At 47.6% G+C, this 20,135-nt stretch overlaps 1 protein-coding gene across 1 annotated transcript; it reads left to right on the top strand.

Moving 5' to 3' along the window:
• Nucleotides 1-7,793: 7,793 nt before the first annotated feature.
• Glrx (glutaredoxin) lies at nucleotides 7,794-18,567 on the top strand. The gene is made up of 3 exons (XM_050122202.1): nucleotides 7,794-8,073; nucleotides 15,424-15,551; nucleotides 17,837-18,567. Exons 1-2 carry the CDS (start codon nucleotides 7,867-7,869, stop codon nucleotides 15,535-15,537), a joined length of 321 nt encoding a protein of 106 aa, XP_049978159.1. The 5' UTR covers nucleotides 7,794-7,866; the 3' UTR covers nucleotides 15,538-15,551; nucleotides 17,837-18,567.
• The last annotated feature ends 1,568 nt before the right edge of the window (nucleotides 18,568-20,135 follow it).

Genomic DNA, 20,135 nt, shown 5'->3' with positions numbered 1-20,135 from the left:
AGCAGAAACAGGGGCCCGGGATACACTCATTGTCCAAAAGGGAAAAAAAAGTCGTGAATTTGGGAGAGGGCTAAGAGACAGGGAGTGGGTCTGGAAAGAGCTGCAGGGTGGTTAGAGTGCGTATGATTAAAATACATTGTATGCATTATGAAAATCTCAAGGACTAATAAAAACATTACATTTTTTTAAAAAAAAAAAAGCAGGAGGAGAAGGAGGAGGGAATCTGCTTTTGAGTATACTATTGTTTTAAGAGTTAATCCAGGAGGAAGCTGGGCAGTGGTGACACACGCCTTTAATCCCAGTACACAGGAGGCAGAGGCAAGTGGAGCTCTGTGAGGTCGGGGCCAGCCTGGTCTAGCCTGGTCTAGCCTGGTCTAGCCTGGTCTAAGAAGAGAGTTCCGAGCAGCCAGGATTATTACACAGAGAAACCCTATCTCAAAAAAGAACAAACAAACAAACAAACAAACAAACAAACAAACAAAAAACAACTGTTTGGTTAAAAGCATCACCTCAGTTCCCTGGCATCCCTTTATACAAAGAGTCTGGATTGTTTAGTTAGGGAGCTTCATCCCAGCCCCCTGGCATCCATTTTTGGAATGTGGGGCAGAAAGTTCCATTTCAAAGCTCCCTCCCCTGGGAGTTGCCTCAGTCCAAACAACACCTCCGAGAAAGCCCACCAAACAGTGACTCCTCCCCATGGAAGGTCAAGACCACTCCCACAGGCTATTTAAACTGCCCCACAGAGAATGAACACATGGTCTCTCCTTTTGCCTCTTTCTCTCCATTTTGGGGGCTGCACCCGGGAGTGCTGGCAGCCATTAAACATGGGTGTCTTTTACTTTGGTCTGATTTGGTCTAATTGGGATTATTGCATCAACGGAGAGATTGGTCTTTTAACAACAACAAAACAAAGACAAGTTAACCCAGGAGATGATCAGTGGTTCCTCTAGTGTCGCTATTGTGCTGAAACACCATGGCTACACATGACTTGGGGAGGAAAGAACATGACATACAGCTCCACTATACTGTTCATCATCACAGAAGTCAGAACAGGAACTCAAGCAGGCTGGGAACCTGGATGAGTAGCTGATGTGGTGGCCATGGAGGAGTGCTGCTTACCGGCTTGTTTCTCATGATTTGCTCAGCCCGCTAGGACTACCAGCCGAGGGGAGACATGACCCACATGGGCTGGGCCCTCCTCCATCAGTCACTAGTTAAGAAAATGTCCTACAGGCTTGCCTACTGCCCGATCTTAGGCATTTTCTCAAAGGAGGTTCCTTCTCAGATGACTTTAGCCTGTGCCAAGTTAATGTAAAACTACCCAGCACATTGGTTAAGAGCTCCTGTCGCACTTCCAGAGGATCCAGGTTTCATTCCCAGCACCCACACAGTGACTCACAACCACTGTAATTTCAGTTCCTGGGGATCCGACAACTCTATTGACCTCTGTGGGCACCCAACACACACATGGTCCACATACACACATGAGGTAGGCGAAATACCCATATACATAAAATGAATCTAAAAAAAATGACTTTTAAAAAGTATTCACCCAGTTGGGCAGGTAAATTATTTGGCCAAGATGCCAGCCCCGAGGAAGCTAGGCTTTTCAGGCCATGCTAAAGAAATGGAGAAATAAAGATCTCTTTCATGAGATAATGTACGTTCCATACACCTGCCGGGTTTTCTGAATCACTCAGAAGAGCTCAGCTTTTCTCCATCTCTGTCTAAGTACGCTTTCTCGCACACTGAGGCTATGCTCCTTCTCTAACTTTCCCTTTCCTACCGTGTAGCTGTTTGTCTGCTTCCCGCTGCACGTGTTAGGTTTCCATCACCTAGCGCTTTGGCAAAATGTCTAGCCACTCCACTGCGAGCACGGCCAGGTTCCAGGGCTGCGCATGCGCCATCAAGCACCCATGCTACATAGCCACCTGGGACCCTCGAGCTCTATGTAATGTACGTGCTGCATGGTCATACGATCTATGCGTGATGCAGCTATAGCTACATAAGCCCCTGTGCGCATTGCAGGAAGTTTTGTTTCATAATCTCATATGCCAATCACCTGGTTTTAGTTTCGAGATGAGCAGACTGAGTCTATGTACGGTAACTTGATTTTTTTTTTTCTCTTTTGCTCTTTGGGGGCCCACCACCCAGCTTCCAAATACACAAGGAGACTTTTCCTAACTTATGAATGCCCGGCCTTAGCTTAACTTTTTTCTAGCCAGTTTTCCTTAACTTAAATTAGCCCGTCTACCTTTTGCCTCTGAGCTTTTACCTTTCTCTATTTCTGAGTATCTTTTCTTTCCTTCCTTTGTCTGACTGTATGGCTGTGTGGCTGGCCACTGATTCCTCCCTCCTCCTCCTCCTCTCGCTCCTCCGTCTTTCTTCCCAGATTTATCCTATTTATTCTCTCCCTGCCAGCCTCGCTTATCCTCTCTCTTGCCTACCTATTGGCCAGTCAGCTTTTTATTAGAACAATCAGGTGTTTTAGACAGGCAAAGTAACACAGTTTCACAGAGTTAAACAAATGTAACTAAAAAGAATGTAGCACATCTTTGCATTGTTAAACAAATATTCTACAGTATAAACAAATGTAACACCTCTTCCCTAATATTCCAGGACAGTAACTAGATGATACCCTTTGGGATAGCCTACCTCAGCACCAAGGGCTGGAGAAGGAGAGACGCAAAATCTGTCTTCTCTATTGGAGTCTCCAACAAAGGCATTCCCTATCTAGAAAGCTTTAGATTGTTTCCTATGGTTTGGTTGTGTTTGGGACTACTACCTTCCCTCAACTCAATAGCAACGATAAAACATTTAACTGTTTGGAAACACCCAAAAAGACCTCAGATTTGGGGCCTCTAATTTACATGAGAGTCAGAAACCACAGTAGAGCCCAGGGTCATGGGTGATAACTTAAGATTTCATGTCCAAACTGAACCTGAATCTCAGAAATTGTGGCAAGAGAAACAGTCCAAATGTGAGGTGCAGCCTGTACCCTTAACTGAATTTCACATCCTCCAAGTCAAGGGCAGTTTCATTATTCATTCAGTTTCGGACCTACCTTGCAAAGTTGCTGTGAGGATGAAAATTGCTTTTATTAAGTTCTTATCTGTAAGTTTGGCACACAGTCAGCACTTAGTAAGAGGGTGCTGACTTCAGCAAAGCAGGAGAAGGTGAGGAAATGCTCTGGGGGACTTTTGGGGCAAAGTTAATGATCCTCTGTAGTCAGACCCGTGGCCATCCAGGGAGCATTCCCCAGAAGGCACAGCCACAGACCCAAACCTTCCTGCATCTGGTAACATGTTAACTCACCAAAGCCTCCAGCAGCATACCTAAAGGGCGGCTGTGGCTAGGAAGTCAGCCGTGGGACACCTCCAGTCGCCAAGGTGCCTCAGTGCAGCTCAGTCTGCAGAGTTGGACAGACTGTGTAAGGTTTGCCCCAAAGCATTCCTGTCACTGCTTAGAGCTGTCTGTTCTCGCTAATTTCCTGGGATTCCTGAGATGTAGCCTGACAGCTACACATATGTATTCACAGTGGCTCTTTCCCTGCCCACGCTCCGGTGGACCAGCTGTTCTCATTGGCACCCTTATATACCTCTATCGTATCATCCTACATACTTGATAATATCTGTGTCCATTTTCCATGCTTGCATGCCCCACTTCCCTATGAATTCCTAAGGATGGGAGTATGTATGAGCATCTGTGTGTCTGGTCCAGGGAAACGATAAATAAACACTGACTACATGAGCTCAGAGGTAGACAGAAGAGGACCTGTGTGCACCTGCCCATTTGTGGGGCTCTAAGGCAAGAATGAATGCATTCTTCTTGCTGTCCTTAAGACACTGCAGAGATGGTGGAAAATGATTTTAAAAGAACAATGACGGGGCTGGACAGATGGCTTACAGACAGCTCTAAGCTGTCTGTATCACTGGTGTGGATTAAGAACCCAGGTTTGATTCCCAGAATCCACAGCTTCAACTAAAGTCTGTAATTTCAGTTTTATAGATCCCACACCTACTTCTGGCTTCCATAGGTGTGGGCCCCTGGTCTCCCTTATTCCTGGGGTGCATTGGCGGGGACAGTTTGTTATCAGTTAACTAAGCTTCCTGTGTGTTTCCGTGCTATCCCTGCCCCACCTGGTGATTTAGCTGCAGGCAATCTTCTCCATTGTTAATATGGTAATTTCCCACCTCCCTGGGCGGAGAGATCTTTGTGCTGCAGTTAGGTAGAAAAGGGCTTCCCCAAGTGTGAATAAACGGCATTCGCTTGATCTCCTATGGAATGACTCTGGTCTCTGTGTCTTGTGTTCAATCTCCAGGCCCTTGCCCGGACTCGCATTCAGTACAGCTGCGCGAGAACTGTACCGAGGGTGTAACACCAAAATCGGGTGTTACACATAGGCACCAGACATGGATGTTGTATGTAAATATACATGTAGACCAAGTATCTATACACATAAATATTAAATTTAAAAATTCCCACTGAGCTATGCTATTCAGGGCAGAGCTTATCATGTGACCTTAGCTGGGAGGCATTCTAGTAGGAAAGAGGTGTTTGTTCTGGGGTACTTCCCAGAAGAGCTACATCATCTGGATTTGGGACTCACTGGACTAGGGGAAGTTAACTGCAGAGAGAGTGGGAATATGGGGCGCTCTGAGCTTGGGGCAGGAGACTCAGTGCACACAGTGAAGATGAATGCCTCAGAGCATAGAAATGGCTCACAGCCCAGGGAGCTGGGAGAAAGCAGAAATGGGGGCCGGGCAGGAGGAATGACCGAACACAGGGAGGGCCAGTCAGACAGTGTCTCCACAGGGAATCTGAAAAAGCCCAGCCGACTTCGAGAGCACATGGCAGGGCCAGCATTTCTAGAGACTGTCCAGCAGCACCACAGAGCTGGCTGGGAGGCCATGTGAGGAGGTTATAGGGGACAGGGCCTCCAAGTAGAGTCAGGTGTTCAGACCCAGGGGAGACCTGGGAGGCAGACCTGGGACAGCTTCGCTGTTTCATGTAGGTAAAAGTAGAGGGCAGGAAAAAAGACTCCACCTTCCTGCCCTCACCACAGAAGGAAGATAGTATAGAGGGAGGGAAGCAGGCAGAGGAAACCTGGGTGTAGTCAGATATGGTTGGTTTTTTTTTTTTTTTTTGGACTTCCAGCTCACAAATAATGGCACAGAGACTTATTATTAACTATGAGAGCCTGGCCATAGCTCAGGCTTCTGTCTAGCTAGTTCTTATAACTTAAATTAACCCATACTTGAAAATCTATGTTTTTCCATGAGGCCATCCTGCTTCCTCCTGATCTGCCCTCTCTGCTGCCTATACTCTCTTGCCTAACTATAGGTCGTTCAGCTTTTTATTACACTAATCACAGCAATCCATCATCACAGTGCACACAAATCCCACAACCCCTGGCAGCTTTAACACTAACCCAGGGAGGCTGAGAGGCTGAAGGAGGCTTCAGATAGGGCGTCTCAGCTGCTGCATTCCTGAGGCTTGGAAGAGAGGTCCAGGCAAGAAAACCAAATGCAGCATTCATCATCAGTGACAGCCGGAACAGCACGTGGAGAAGACCCTGCCCCAGAACACCACACGCACAGGTGATGTTCTCAAGAAAGGAGCTAAGCCAGAATATACAGATGTGCCAGAACAGAAAGCAGACCATGCTGCCACTAGCATTGGGAAGCGGAGGGCTTCTAGAGGAGGGATTGATCAAAATAGCTTCCTGCCAAGCCAGAATGGAGAAAAGCCTAAGAAATGTTCATTCGTGGCCAAACTCTTCGGCCCTCAAATGGGGCCACAATCACTGCACTGCCGCACATCCCCACAGACCACTAGCTCGTTGTCAGTGCTCTGCACAGGAACCCCACCTCCCCCAACGGTGTATGCACTCCCACTTGTTCGGGAAGAGCCCTTATCTGCTCCTATGCACATACTACCCTCTCTGGGCCTCCAGCTCCTGAGGACAGGCGTCACTGTGGGGCTCCACCAGCTCCCTGCTGAGACACCTGTGGTTTCTACAGGTCTGCACTGGTCTGTAGAGCCAACACTGTGGGCCTGCACACCTACGCAGCACAGGAGCCTGTGGGCACATTTCCCCCTCACGGAGCCAAAGCCCCAGGTTTGCTGAGACACAGACTTGAGTACATATGGTAGCCTCTGACTTAGTGACTGTCAAGTTAGAGGTACGGACTGATAGGAAAAGATCCCCATCTGGCAGGAGTTTGGAGTTAGGGGTAGCGTGGGACTCCAAGTCCCAGGTGACTCTGCAGACAGATTTCTTGGGAGGTTTCATGTTTCTGCACATGCTAACTTCACACTTAGACCTCTGGGTTAGGCTGGTCTGAACACCAGGTCCAGGATGAGTAAGCAAACTCAGGCGTTTGGTCAGAAGGTGATAAGGAGAGTCAGACTGCCAATTAGGAAAGACAAGGAAAACACAGGTGGCGGCTGCCGGCCAAGGTCAGAGGGCGAATGTGCAAGAGATGGAAGGTCACCATGATTCTCAGCCATGGTCTGAGAGACCAGACCAGCCAGACTCTTAGGAAAGGGGGCTGCAGGAAGGGAAAGACCAGACAGTGCTGAGAAGACAAAGACTAAAAACCAGCCTGCACCATGTGCTGATGCCCCAATGTCATGGAAACAGACAGAGCCCTGCAGACATCTGGGCCTCAAGAGGCCTCTGGGATGGGCCAGCATCTGGAGGCTAAGGGGAAGAAAAAGAAGGGCAGGGTACCGACTTTATCTGGAGGCTCACTCTGGAGTGTGAGAAGCTACTGGCAGGGAGGTCTCCAGCTCAGTCATGCAGCCTGCCACACTTGTCTGCTGGGACAGGACTTCTCTGAACCACTTTAGTGGCCCCGAATCTGGCCATTTGACTGCTATCTTGCCATTTGATTTTGGTAATAATGAGAGTGACAAAGAAAGCAGCCTCCAGCCTTCACTCTTCCTCTCTCTAGTCACAGTGTGTGCCTGAGCCACCAGCATGGTGTGGCTCTAGCCGTCCTCCAAGGCACTCTAGTTCTAGTGTGAAACTTGCCGTTTCCTTGGAAAGGTAATCTAGGCCATAGGCATCTTCTCTTTGAACTGCTAATCTAACTGGGTCCTGCCTCTTGTAGCTCACTGGCTCACTGTAAAAACAAGTCAGGCAGGAAAAGATCCCCATTCGGTGTGGAGCTTGAAGTCAGGGGTTCTGAGGAAATTGCTTTCTTACCTAACTGCTGTTCAAAGGTCACCAATGTTGGGGTGGGGCAGGTGTATTTAAGGCTGAGCTTGCCAGATAGTTCCTGTGCAGAGAATCTACGCTGTTGAAAGGGGGCACAGAATTCGGTATGGCCTCAGTACTGTGCACACACTTGGCAGACACAGAAGTCCAGGTAGCTTTGCTGCCGTGTTTTTACATGTCAAGATCCAGTTCCACTAACCACACAACACTCACCTTCTAGGCTAAACAAAGCAACCTCCAAGGGCCCAGTCACCTTTCCACCCTACTTCCTATGAAGTGCCAACCATTCCTGAATGGTTGTGTTTATGTTTTTAAAATCAATCATGTCTCCAAAAGAGAGAAAAAAAAAATTGCTCTAAGAGGTCCCAGCCTCCTCCCAGAAGCTGGTCAGTGCAGTCTAGCATTCCCAAAGGCAGAGAGCACAAAGACAGCCTGGCCTACGCTATTATGGATTAAACATCGAGTGTGCATTCCTAGGCCTGCTAACTCGAGGCTGGCCCTTTAAAACTGAATCATCCTGCTCGCTAACTCCTCCTCCAAGGAGGTTCCTTTTTAAAAGAAAGCTGTGGCTAAGCCACGTTTTACACCCGACCAGGACCTTCTACTGAGCGGTCCTCCTGGGGAAGCTGCAGCCTGCCGGCATGGCTCAGGAATTTGTTAACGGCAAGATCCAGCCTGGCAAGGTGGTCGTGTTCATCAAGCCTACCTGCCCCTACTGCCAGAAGACGCAGGAAATCCTCAGGCAACTGCCTTTCAAACAAGGGCTCCTGGAATTTGTGGATATCACAGCCACCAACAACACCAATGAGATTCAAGATTATTTACAGCAGCTCACCGGAGCGAGAACAGTGAGTGTGTTCAAATGCTAAGAAAAGGCTCAAGGGTTGCTGGTTCCTTTCAGAGTGCAGACATCCGTGCCTTTTCTAGGTTGCCACTGCCAGGACGCTGTCCTTCCCAGCATCTAGAGAGCTATGCAGGGTGTGGGGGAGGAACCTGAGGACGGACATGGGTCAGACAGCAGCTGAGGGACTGTCTTGGAGGACAGCACAGGGATGCGTGGTGCCTGCTCGGTGGGCTCGGCAGCCAGCTGGAGGCAGTCAGCGTGCATCTGAAGGCTTTGTTTTAAGCACTATTTTGAGCTGACAGTGTCCATCTGACAAGGCAGGGGGCAGCTGAGAGGCTGGGTGTGACCTTCAGCTTTCTGTTGAGGAACACGGCAGCAAACACACTTCTTTGCAGTTTGCACTCCTCTTGGTACGGTTTGTGAGCCTTCATTTTCTTTTCTCTAGGTGTTATCACCTGGTTTGCTCCTTATCTAGCTCCACCCACTAGGAAAAGAAACCCTCTGCTCCACCGTTTGCCCCTTTAGAGGCTATTTCAGGCCTGCTGTTACTCAGGCCCGGTCACCACAGTAGCTTTTGAAATAGTCTGTGAGTTTCTTGCCTTCCTAGGGGGCCCGGCCGCACAGCTGGAGTAGCACTTCAGAAGCCTGTTGTGCAAATACACTGTGTGGCTCCCTAAGAACCTCCTCTTCCCTCAGAAAAGGCTTGCTTTGTGTCCGGGCTGCTGCTGGGATGCCCAGTCTAGCAGCCTCTGGTGCTGGCATGGTGAGCTTGTCTCACTGTTACTGGAGTGTTGGGGGACAAAGCCTAGGATCTGGCAGCCCCAACAAGCCAAGAACCTTGGCCACCTGCCTCCAATACCAATTAAAGGGACACGTGACAGTGAAAAGCAGAGAAAAGAAACTTATTCAGTGAGGGTTCACTGGGAAGATGAATACCTAAAGAGGTCATGCAGTGCTTCCCAAGTCCATAAAGTTTAGGGTGTGTGTGTGTGTGTGTGTGTGTGTGTGTGTGTGTGCATGCGTGTGCGCGCGTGCGTGAGTGTGTGCGTGCGTGTCTACCCACATTTGTGAGACGGGCCAGAAGTTAATTTTGGGTGACTTTTTTGATCACTCTCAATAACCATTTTTTGAGACAGGGTCCTTCACTGAATTTGGAGTTCACAGACTGGGCTGGTGGCCAGAAAGCCCCGAGGGTCCTCCTATCTCAGTCTCCCCAATATTGTGATTTGCACCCAGATTTTTCTGTCGATTATGGGAGATAAAACTAAGGTCCTCGCTCTCATGGGCAAGCACCTCACCAACTGAGCCCTCTCCCCAGCCTAAGGCTTAGGTTCATAGCAGGTGGGATGTATACAGGCCAGATCAAGGGGAGGTCCCCACCCACTGTTGACTCATTGGTTATCTCAGGTACAGTTGGTCTAGTAATGACCTCAGAACTGTGAAATCTCTTCCTGTGAGACAAGTTCCTGCACTGGCTGGCATCAGGACTTCAGCCTTTCTCAGCCCAGGTTTTCCGGGGAAACTAGTTTTGAGGCCCAGTGTTTAGATAGTCAAAGGGAAAGACTGAGTCTCCCCTGATAGCCATCACACCAATTCACTTACATCCCTCCCAGGAGCACATTGTAGGGCAGTGTTGGCAGAAACACATTTCCTATTTGAGATTTAGTGTGACTTAGAGGGTTTTCTCTGTGACCTAGGTATAAAGCCTTGGAAATTGTCTCATTCAAAAATCTTTATTCTAGTTCAGACAAAGAGTATGCTATTTTACAGCTATAGGATGAAGTCTTGAAGCAGAGACACAAATAGTGGAAAGAACAGAGAAGTGGGAACACTCCTATAGGCCCGTGCAGAACCCTCGCTGGCCAATGGAGTCACCTGGGAACTTTTCAGACAATCCGCGCTCACACCACACTCCTATTTGGCCTCCCAAGAGCAGAGGTGGAAGCCGGCCATCAGTGACTGTGGGAAAGCTCTGCAGGTGGTTCCAGCTACAGCGGGATTAGCGAGGAAGCTGCCTGTGCAGAGCAGCAACTATTCTGGAGGAAAACAATCTTCACCTTCCATCCACAGATATTTGCACTGATTTGCAAAGCAACACTTTTGTAGTAGCTTTTTAAGTTTAAAATTTCAAAAGGGGTATGCATGTTTGCGTGCACATACATGTGGTAAATTCACGTGTGTATATGTGAGTGTGTGGCGACTAGAAGTTGACCTCAGGATGTATTCTTCAATCACACTCCACATTAGTTTTTTTTTGAGGCAGGGTCTTTCACAGAACCAGCACCTTTGCCAATTTGGTTAGGCTGCCAAGCCTGTGAGCCCATGGGATCCACCCATCTCTACACCCAACTCCCAGTATTGTGCACTGTCACGCCTGGTTTTTCCATGGCTTCTCAGGATCTGAACTCAGGGCCCTCATGCTGTCCATTGAGCCCTATCTGTGATCCTCTATATATTTTCCCCCCAGATAGGTTTTTAGTCCAAATCCAAATACATCCTTTTGAGGGAAGTACAAAAGCTTCTAACTCACTGCTTCCAGATCCTGTTGGGATGTGTTTACCTTCTAGGGCAGTGAGAACTTGAGTGTGGTTGGCTATTCAGTCATGCTCCTTGACCTATGGGGAGTGAACTCCAGTAGGAGTTCAGCAGGGCTTGACCACAGAAAACAGTCTTTAGTCTAGCAAGACTGGCTTTCTATGACTCCCACCCTAGTGCTTTTGTCTGCTACTTCTCCAGAGCTCCACCTTTTTCCTTGAGCTTTTGATGGAACTTTCTGAAAATTGCCTTCATTTTTGTGTGAGGAGGCTTAGTTTTTCCTCATGGTCAAAGGTGATTTTTCTGGATAGAAAACATATTTTTCAACATCTATAATGTGTCAGACATTTCTGCACAGTGGAAATACAGCAATGAAAAAACTCCTACTTTGTAAAATGTGCACTTTTGTATGGGAGACAAACAATACAATGAATTGTGTATTTGGGAGGTGGCAATGATGTGCTTACCAAGAAAATTAGGAAATAGGAGACAGCGTGTATGCAACAGGCTGCTGTTTCAAATGGAACCATAAGGGCCTCACCTAGATGAAGGAAAAAGACAAAAAATAAGGTCCAGCCTTTAGTGTGCTAGAGTGACTGGTGTCCCATGGAGATAAGGGAAGGGCAAGACAGGGACACTAAGGATTAGAGTAAGAAGGGCTTGATCTGAGGCCTGGAGAAGGCCTCTAATCTCCCATACACAAGCTCGGGCTGCCCTGCACGTGTGCAGGCTGCTGCTGGAATGTGGCTCCTGGAAGGGCCATTCTGGTCACTAAGGTCATCTGCTTTCCCCTCAAAGGAGTTGGCTTACCCTAGAGTGAAGTGAATGAGCGTGGCCTGAGAGGATGGAGCTGGGTTACCTCCACGTTCCAACGCAGAAGCAGAAAAAAGAGCCAAATAAGGCAATTTTTGAAAACCTTAGGAGGAATATCAAAGAAGTGAGTTAAAGTCGTACAGATAGGCCTTGGATGCTGTGAGATAGCATTCTTACCCTCTGACAGGTAGCAGAATGGTTTCCTTAAGGTACTACAGTCCAAAGACGTTTATATGTTCATTGGGTGTGACACTGAGGTGTAGTTAGAAAGAAAATACCGCTCCTTTTCAGGAGGTGCAGCTTTGCCGGAGTAGGTGTGGCCTTGTTAGAGGAAGTGTGTCAATGTGGGGGTGGGCTTTGAGGTCTCTTCTCAAGTTTCACTCAAGTGTCCACTTCCTGCTGCCTGCACGATGTGGTAGTTCCCCCTCTAGCACCATGTCTGCCTGCACACCATGCTCCCCACCACGATGACAGCAACTGAACCTCTGAGCCAGCCACTCCAGTTAAATGTTTTCCTTAGAAGAGTTGGCATGGTCATAGTATCTCTTCACAGCAATACAAAACCCCAGTTAAGGCAGCAAGGTAGGCTAAAGGTAATTCAAGATTGCAAAGTAGGTCCTGAAACACCCACAGTCCACAGGCTTCACCATCAGCGAAGCTCTAATCAGTCCATCAGCCTCTGCACACTGCAGCTACTTTTACAGAAAAAAGAGACTGTGGGACAGGGTCTGGGCTGAAACTCGGAGATAGTTTGAGACCACACAGAATTCAGGTGGGAAAGGCAGTCAAAAGCAGGGGCTCACAGTAAGAAACCTGGCTGAATGGTCAGAAGTGGAGAGGTGGGTGCTGGGAAGATGGCTCCGTGGATAAAGCGTGTACCTCCCAAGTGTACACAAATGGCAGCCTGCTTGTAGACCCTGCACTGGGAGCAAGGACCCTTCTTCGTTTTAATTAAAAAAAAAAAAAAAAAAAAAAAAAAAAAAAAAAAGGTAGACTAACCAAGGAAGACACTCACTGTCAGCTTTTGGCCTCTGTACACACAGGAAGTGAACCCTAGAGTTGCGAAGAATGCTAGGGAGCCCCACTACAGGAAAACCCAGAGCTTAGTTTTAGGGTAAAGGTTCCTCCTCTAGCAGCAGCTGAGTCAGCTTCCTCCTAGGAGAGGGGTGGGCCAGAGGTTTGAGTGACAAACATGTTTCTTCCTCCTCCTCACTGGACTGTGGGGGTGGGGCCAGGGTGGAAGGCAATGTTCCTTCTGGCTTCTTGCCCTAGTGTCCAAAACGTATGCAGACCGTTTCAGGGCCTGTCTCAGGCTGGGAAGTGGACAGGGGAGGGTGTGGTGGGGGTGGGGGGCTCAGTAACCCTGGGAGAAAACGGGGTGTTCTGTGTAGACCAGGGAGTGAAAGGTGACCAGGACCTGGGAAATGTTTAGAAATTCAGACTCCTGGACCTTAGCTCATTTTGTCTGAATCTCAAAATTAGGAGTTGAAAGAAGGAATTTGCCTCTCATTTAACCAGACCTTCCAGGATTCTGAGTCCCAGGAAGGAGAGAACCAGCCCCCGGGAACTGATGTTTGCGCTCAGACCTCCAATGTAACATTTACCTCACAAGCATGGGGGGCACAGTTCAGAGTAAATCCCAGAACCGCATAGGAAAAAACAGTTTGTCCAGGGGACACAGGAGCAGGAGATCTGCCTCAGTTTTTAAAAAGAGTGACCCAGGAAGACACCCAGTGTCAGCCTTTGGCTTCTACACGCATAGGAAAAACAATGGAATATAGAAAATCGCTTGACTCTTTTGGAAAATGTCGATTGCGTTTGGTTGGGTTACTCAGTCTAGGGGTTTGTAACCCACCCTGCAATCAGTTATTCCAGGGTCATTGAGGGGCGCTACCTGGAAGGGAATGAGCTAAGACAGAAGAAGGAGGCCAAGCAGATTTGTCAAAGCCTCCGTTTATTAGGGACGGGTTACAGTTTATATATGGTAAAAAATGGGGGGTAGGGCAACTGGATTCTTGCCGCGTAGTCCCGGTCACGTAGCTCGGTCAGGTAGGCCAAGAGTCACAAGTTGCCACACCTAGTTCCCTGGATAGCTGGAATGTGAGGTGCGTTCAGCTAACAGATAGCTCTCTACCAACAGCTTAATTGGGTGTGGGGCAGGTTTTCTCAATAGAACATAATTATGGGTGTGAGGTTCCCTGCAGACTCCCTAGGGTGATTGTTCCTGTAATTTTAGGGGGGAAATGGCTCCTGACAGGAAAATACAGACATTCAAGAGTAAAAATACACAGTTTCCTTGTTTAAAGCTTGGGCGAATTTATCTGACAAGTCATCATACTCAAAAGAACCACTGGGGTTCTGCTGTTATTGGTACGACCAAGCACCGCCAACTGTGAGAAGATAGGGACGGAAAAGTCCTCAGACTTGGGGGCCTCCTTTGCCCAGAAGCAATAGCCAGCACTCCATGCAATTTTAGGGTTCTTTCTTCATCTTTCTGCACTTTCTCCTTGTGGCTAGGGGAAGCAATATTGTCACTTCCTTCCCAGAGTCTCCCACACAGCCCCCTNTCACTTCCTTCCCAGAGTCTCCCACACCCCCCCCCCCCCCCCCCCCCCCCAGCAGCCAACCACCTGCCAGAGAGGGTTCTGTGGGTTTTCTAATTGTCAGGCAAAGGACAGAGCTCACATAATTTAGATGTGACATAGGATTTTGCTTTAGTTATCAGCTTCCTAATTTTTAAAGCCTGGTTCTCCCTGGGTCCCCTTTTCTATGACAAACAATCAAGACAAAACACACGACTAGAGTTTATCCACAGTAGTTCAGCCTCTCTGTGCATCCTTCTCCCGTTCCAAACAGCTCACTTTGACATTCTATACTTTCTAAGGAAAATAGGATGCTCGGAAAAACATTCTCACTCTGTCGTCCTCCCACCCCCACCCCATCAGGTATAATCCTGTGTGCCCTCCCCCTGTCAGGTATGACCCTTGTGTGTCCTCTCCCCCTGGTCAGGTATGATCCTTTTGTTCAAGGGCCTGTTTCTTCCTGATCACCTAAGCAGAGTCTTTTTTTCCTTGTCAATCAGCCTTCATGTGAAGCTTGGAGATTACGGTGGGGACAGGTTTTCTCTCCTAGAGAGTCCCTTCACCTCTCTGATGAGTGTCTGAACAGGGTCCTGTGAGGTGGGAGTGACTTGAGAGGAATCGATTCCACAAGTACATTGACCACATCAGCTAGCCAGCAAGCCACAACAAATCAGTACCTTCGGACCCGGAGCTACAGCGTTCAGATAGTTTGCCCGTGGACCCGGAGCTACAGCGTTCAGATAGTTTGCCAATGGTAAAGGACTAAAGGAGACTCAAAAGCAGCACAATACTATTCCAGTTGAGGACAGCTCACTTGTGTTTTAATAACAGGGGGATGCATTACTTAATAAGCATGGATCGACCTTCCAGCTTCACTGAGGAAGAAGAATGCCCCTGATTGCTGGGGTGTAGTAGATGGTCTCAGGTCTTGGGTCTTTCAACTTCAGGGAAGCCCTTGTGTGCCCCTCCCCCATTAGGTATGACCCTTGTGTGCCCCTCCCCCCATCAGGTATGACCCTTGTGTGCCCCTCCCCCCCATCAGGTATGACCCTTGTGTGCCCCTCCCCCATCAGGTATGACCCTTGAGCAAAACCTGGTGTTCTTACTGCATCAATAAGAATTTGCACTTGATCTATGTCTGTAAAGTGAAAAAGAAAAAAAAACTGTCAATGCCCAGCTCATTCAACCTGAAACACCTTTTACCTTTTTCCCACGTGTGGCTGAGGATTCAACTCGCCATGCCTCTGAACTACAACGTAGCCCTAGTAATGTTTTTTTAATGATAACTTCTATTCTTAAGTGTCTTTGAAGACTCTTCCGAAGCTTGTAAAGCCACTTGTGAAGCTTAGCATGGTGGACAATGGGGCTGGGGTGATCACACTAGTCACAGGATCCTTAACTGTCTCGACTGCTCACTTCTGCAGGTCCCTCGGGTCTTCATTGGCAAAGACTGTATAGGTGGATGCAATGATCTCATCGCCATGCAGCAGAATGGGGAACTGATGACCCGGCTGAAGCAGATCGGAGCTCTGCAGTAACGGAAGGGAAGCAGGTGAGCCTGGGCCAGGGCACTGAGAGACAGGGGCATTGTGCTGCCGTTTTCTGTTATGCTGTAGGAAGACATTCTGGGGGTGATCTGAGGAACTGAGACAACATTTACTGATGAATCTTACATCTTACAGAAGGATGAATTGTACCAGAGAGAAATGCTTTCAGTGAACCTTTATTTAACAAATGTATTGTGCTAGACACAGTACTAAACATAAACATACAAAAAGATAACCTGGAACTTCCAGTCCCTAGAGATAGATCATAAACAACTAAATTATTCACTCCTGAAGCACACAGAATAATGAGATAGAAGCGGGACGGGGCGAGGGGGGTTGCTTGCACCTAAGGACGGCAGAAGCAGGTCTTTCTCAACAGGGACTGCTGATGAGGACTCAGCTAACTAAAGATGAAGGATTCCCGAGGGATAGTAGAAAGTAAGATTTAAACGGGACAGTGGGGAGGAAGTAGGAGATGTAGACAGGGTTGCAGCGCAGAGGCCATGAGGGGATTGCTTAAGTATAAGATGAAATGAGGTCTTTTTGTTTATTTTTTTCTCGTGTTTATATGTGATCTAGATCTAGCTGACTTTTCAAATGCCAGATCAGACACCTGAAGTGGAAAACTACAGGGAGATCAACTGATTAGAAAATTGGGGTCTCCTTTTAGGGTTCTTGTCCATACTGAACAATTTCAGAAGAAAAACTTGGCTGAGAAAGTTGTAAATTTTGGCAGTTGCCAGAGGGGAAGTGCAGATGGGAAGAAAGAGCCATGTCCTTTGAACTAAGCCAGCATGGGCTCAGGAAGGAGAGTGAGCAAGGGAGGCTCAGGGTGAGGGAGAGCATGCTTAGAACTGAGACAGAACAATGGAAAAACCGAGCCCTTCTGGGTGATTCAGAAAAACAGGTAGGCTGTGGGGTTGCGTGTCTGTAAGAGACTGATAACTAAGAAAGGAAAACAACATTTCCTTAAAGGAATAACTATTCGTTTTATTTCCTTAGCTTGAGGTGGGCCTGCCTTCTTGAAGAAGGGTGGGCCTGCCCAATTCTCTTAAGGGAGAAGCCAATGGTGTGTCTCCACTAAGAGGTAGACTCCACTCTTTTGGTTAATAGGCAACAGCTTTTCCTTAATGGACCTTCATGCTATAGTGTGTAATACCAGGATGCCTTGGGTCTAATGAGTAAGCTCTGTGTCCTCCAGCATTTAGAGTTACTAAGCTTCCAGGGACACATACACAGAGAGACTCAAGTGTTCCTTTTAAGGAAGAAGAAAGTAATGATTTGTTATTGTTGTGGGTTGTTAGTGTTGTTTTTTGTTTTGTTTTTTGAGAAAGGATTTTTCTGTGTAGCCCTGGCTGTCCTAGAACTCACTCTGTAGACCAGGCTGGCCTTGAACTCACAGAGATCCGCCTGCCTCTGCCTCCTGATTGCTGGGATTAAAGGTGTGTGCCACCACTGCCCAGTGAAAGTAAAGTAATGATTCTTTAACATAAAAGATCTTTGAGAGGCTGCATGACTCACAGATTAGCAATTTATCCTTTCGACAAGTCCTATATGTTGATTGCAGTGGTCACTCAGGATAGGAATGGAAGGAAGGAGATCTCTCTCTAGGCCTCAAATAGTCTATGTCAATATACGTCTTTGGATCCCTGTTTGCAGCATCACAACTGGTGAGCACTGTCTGTTCAGGGTAACTTTCTGCACTCACAGAGTTCTAAATCACTGAAACCTACTCAGTGACACCCATTGACTTCCATTCTAGAACACGTTTAGCAGGTCATGCTGAGGTTAAGAACAAAACAAAAAAAATGCCATTTTCCTAGCCCCCTGTGCTAGTGTGGGTGACAGTCTTCACGGCTGTAGCCCTGTGCTTAGCGTGGGTGACAGTGTTCACGGCTGTAGCCCTGTGCTTAGCGTGGGTGATAGTGTTCACAACTGTAGCCCTGTGCTAGCGTGGGTGACAGTGTTCACGGCTGTAGCCCTGTGCTAGCGCGGGTAACAGTGTTCACAACTGTAGCCCTGTGCTAGCGTGGGTGACAGTGTTCACGGCTGTAGCCCTGTGCTTAGTTAGCATGGGTGATAGTGTTCACGGCTATAATCCTGTGACAGTGTTCACGGCTGTAGCCTATCGTTCTTTCCCCTGTCCTGTGCTATTCCTGTTTTCCTGGCAACTCCTGCCCAAGGCCACCTGTAGTAGGTGTGTCTAGATGACTAGAGTGCTGTGCTGTGGGAAGGGAGGCTGAGTTATTTATGACGTGGAATCTAGTTCTTTGTCTCTTTCCTACCACAGACTCCCTGCTGACAGCAGCTGTCCGGCCGAACTGACGCCAGTGCCAATGCCAAGAACTGATATGCACCACAAACACGGCAATATTTCCTGGTGACTGGGATTTTGAACAAAAACAGCTTTTATTTCTTTTTTTCTCAGTGCTAAAAACGATTACAATTTCCTTTTAACCCTGCAGCCAAAAAAATTTAGCAGACCACACTAGTTAAATCATGAATTCTTCACGTGCCGTCATGTCTCTACCTCTAAGCCTTCTCAGCCAAGTTTATACAAACCTCCAGTGAATCTGTTCCTGGTTCTCTGCTAGTATTGGTCCATTGAAATAATTCTGTAAAACCTGGCTTTATAAAGGCTTTATTAAACCAATGACTATTGTGAACTTGTTTTCATGTCCCATACATGCATCTCCTCCCCATCCCCAACTCCCTTCTTCAGCCGTCACTGCTCAATCTTGCCCTCTTCCAGAACTCACAGAAGGTAGTGCACATTGTACAAGGATGCTCTTTGAGAAATCAGATGAAGAAGCTATGACCACACTATCAGACTGCAGAGCAAAGGGCGCCGTCAGCACTGTCTGTAAAGATGATTGCCCAGAAAACCCCAAGTAGCTGGTTGTTGGTCTGAGTTAGACTACCAGCAAAATTAAATATGAAATGCAAATTGCAAAACATTGCTTCCAAGAATGTCTGTAAAAAAGAAAAAAAAAAAGAATGTCTGTGCAGTCATTTTCAAAACTGTCCTAAATAATTCCTCCCACCCCACACTTTGATGTCTTGCAATGATCTAAATGCTGTGGAACTGCAGGTCCTGTCTCTGTCTCCAGTGAGAAGATCCCATTCCTAATAAAGATGTACCTGGAAATGACTAATGATTTCTCCTGGGTTGTGTTCTATGCTCTCAAGCTTTTAGGGGTGGTGGGACAGCGCAGTGGCTCACGACACGTGCTCCTAGGCTGAGGCCTAGCCCTGGGCTCCATGTGGTAGAAGGAGAGAACTGGCTCTGAACATTTCACTTCCACACTCAGTGTGGCACACTGGTGCTTCCTAAAATAGATTTAATTGTGTGTAGTTATGTGTGTCTGCATGTGGTTACGTGCGTGTGACTGCAGGTACTGCTGGAGGCCAGAGGTGTCCAGTTCCCCACAGCTGGAGTTACAGGCAGTTGTTAGCTGTCAGACTGGGTGCTGAGAGCTAAAACTGGGCCCTCTGCAAAAGCAGCAGGCACTCTTAGCCAGGGAGCCATTTCTCTAGCTCATGGCCTTTAATCTTTTTTTTTTTTTTTTTTGAAGTGAAAAAAATTTAAATATAGTGCTACCTATAGCCAACTGGATAGTGCTTAGGACCCAGTAATTGCTTCTGTTCCTATTTTATACCTGGTAGCCTGCTGTTGCCTCTTTCCCCTTGTGGGCCCTAGCTCTCCCTCTACCCATGATTGCTAGTTGTCAGGATCCACGCTGGACACCATCAATTTCTGGGGAGACTGTAGCAAAGAACTCTGCTGGACTCTAAGAGGCACACTTTGTGTGTGGCAGCAGAAGTCTCCACAAAACTAAGGGACCCTTGGCCCTCATCCTCACGCAAGCGAATAAGGTGAGCAACAGGTTTTATAGTGCTTCATAGGTCATGTCTATGTCCCCAGCTCCTGTGTGAAGGTACGACCCCATACCTAATGGGCTGTCTCCCGGCCAGGGGAATTTCTATGCCTACAAATAAGGAGAGGAAAAAACACACAAGGAGAATCAGAAGTCTGAGGGGTAGAAAGGGTCCCCATTAGTGAGCATGATTTTAGTATGGGGACTCTCTTCTATGATTTTCTTGGTCAGGGGAAATTAAATCTGTGAAATTAAAATCTTTGGGAAAGAGGTGTCCTTAGAGATATTGAAAGGGTCACAAGACACTAAATTTTCATTCCACAGTTTTATACATCATGGTCTTTCCCCACATTTTTTCAATACTTTATGAAAAGTGAGCAATTGATTTACCCAATCACTTTTTTTCCCTCGCTTTTGTATGACATCAACAGCAGAGAATGAAGCAAACCCACTTAGAGTATCATGACCTTGTGCACACAATTATCACTTCGACATCTTTAATTTGCGAAAGTCCCAGTGTGCCTGGTGGATTCCCAACAGCAACACAGCCAGTGCGTGCAAAGAGGGGCACCCTCTGTTTTAGTATTCGAACTAGAAGAGGGGCACCCCTCCGTCTTAGGATCTTAGGATCTGATCTAGAAGAGGGGCACCCTTCTGTCTTAGGATCTGAACTAGAAGAGGGGCACCCCTCCGTCTTATGATCTTAGGATC

Source organism: Alexandromys fortis, unplaced genomic scaffold, assembly GCF_014885135.2.
Source record: "Alexandromys fortis isolate MF-2015 unplaced genomic scaffold, M_Fortis_MF-2015_v1.1 scaffold_163, whole genome shotgun sequence".
Taxonomy (NCBI): Eukaryota; Metazoa; Chordata; class Mammalia; order Rodentia; family Cricetidae; genus Alexandromys; species Alexandromys fortis.
The sequence above is the reverse complement of the archived record's forward strand: the minus strand, read 5'-3'. Positions and strand labels throughout refer to the sequence as shown.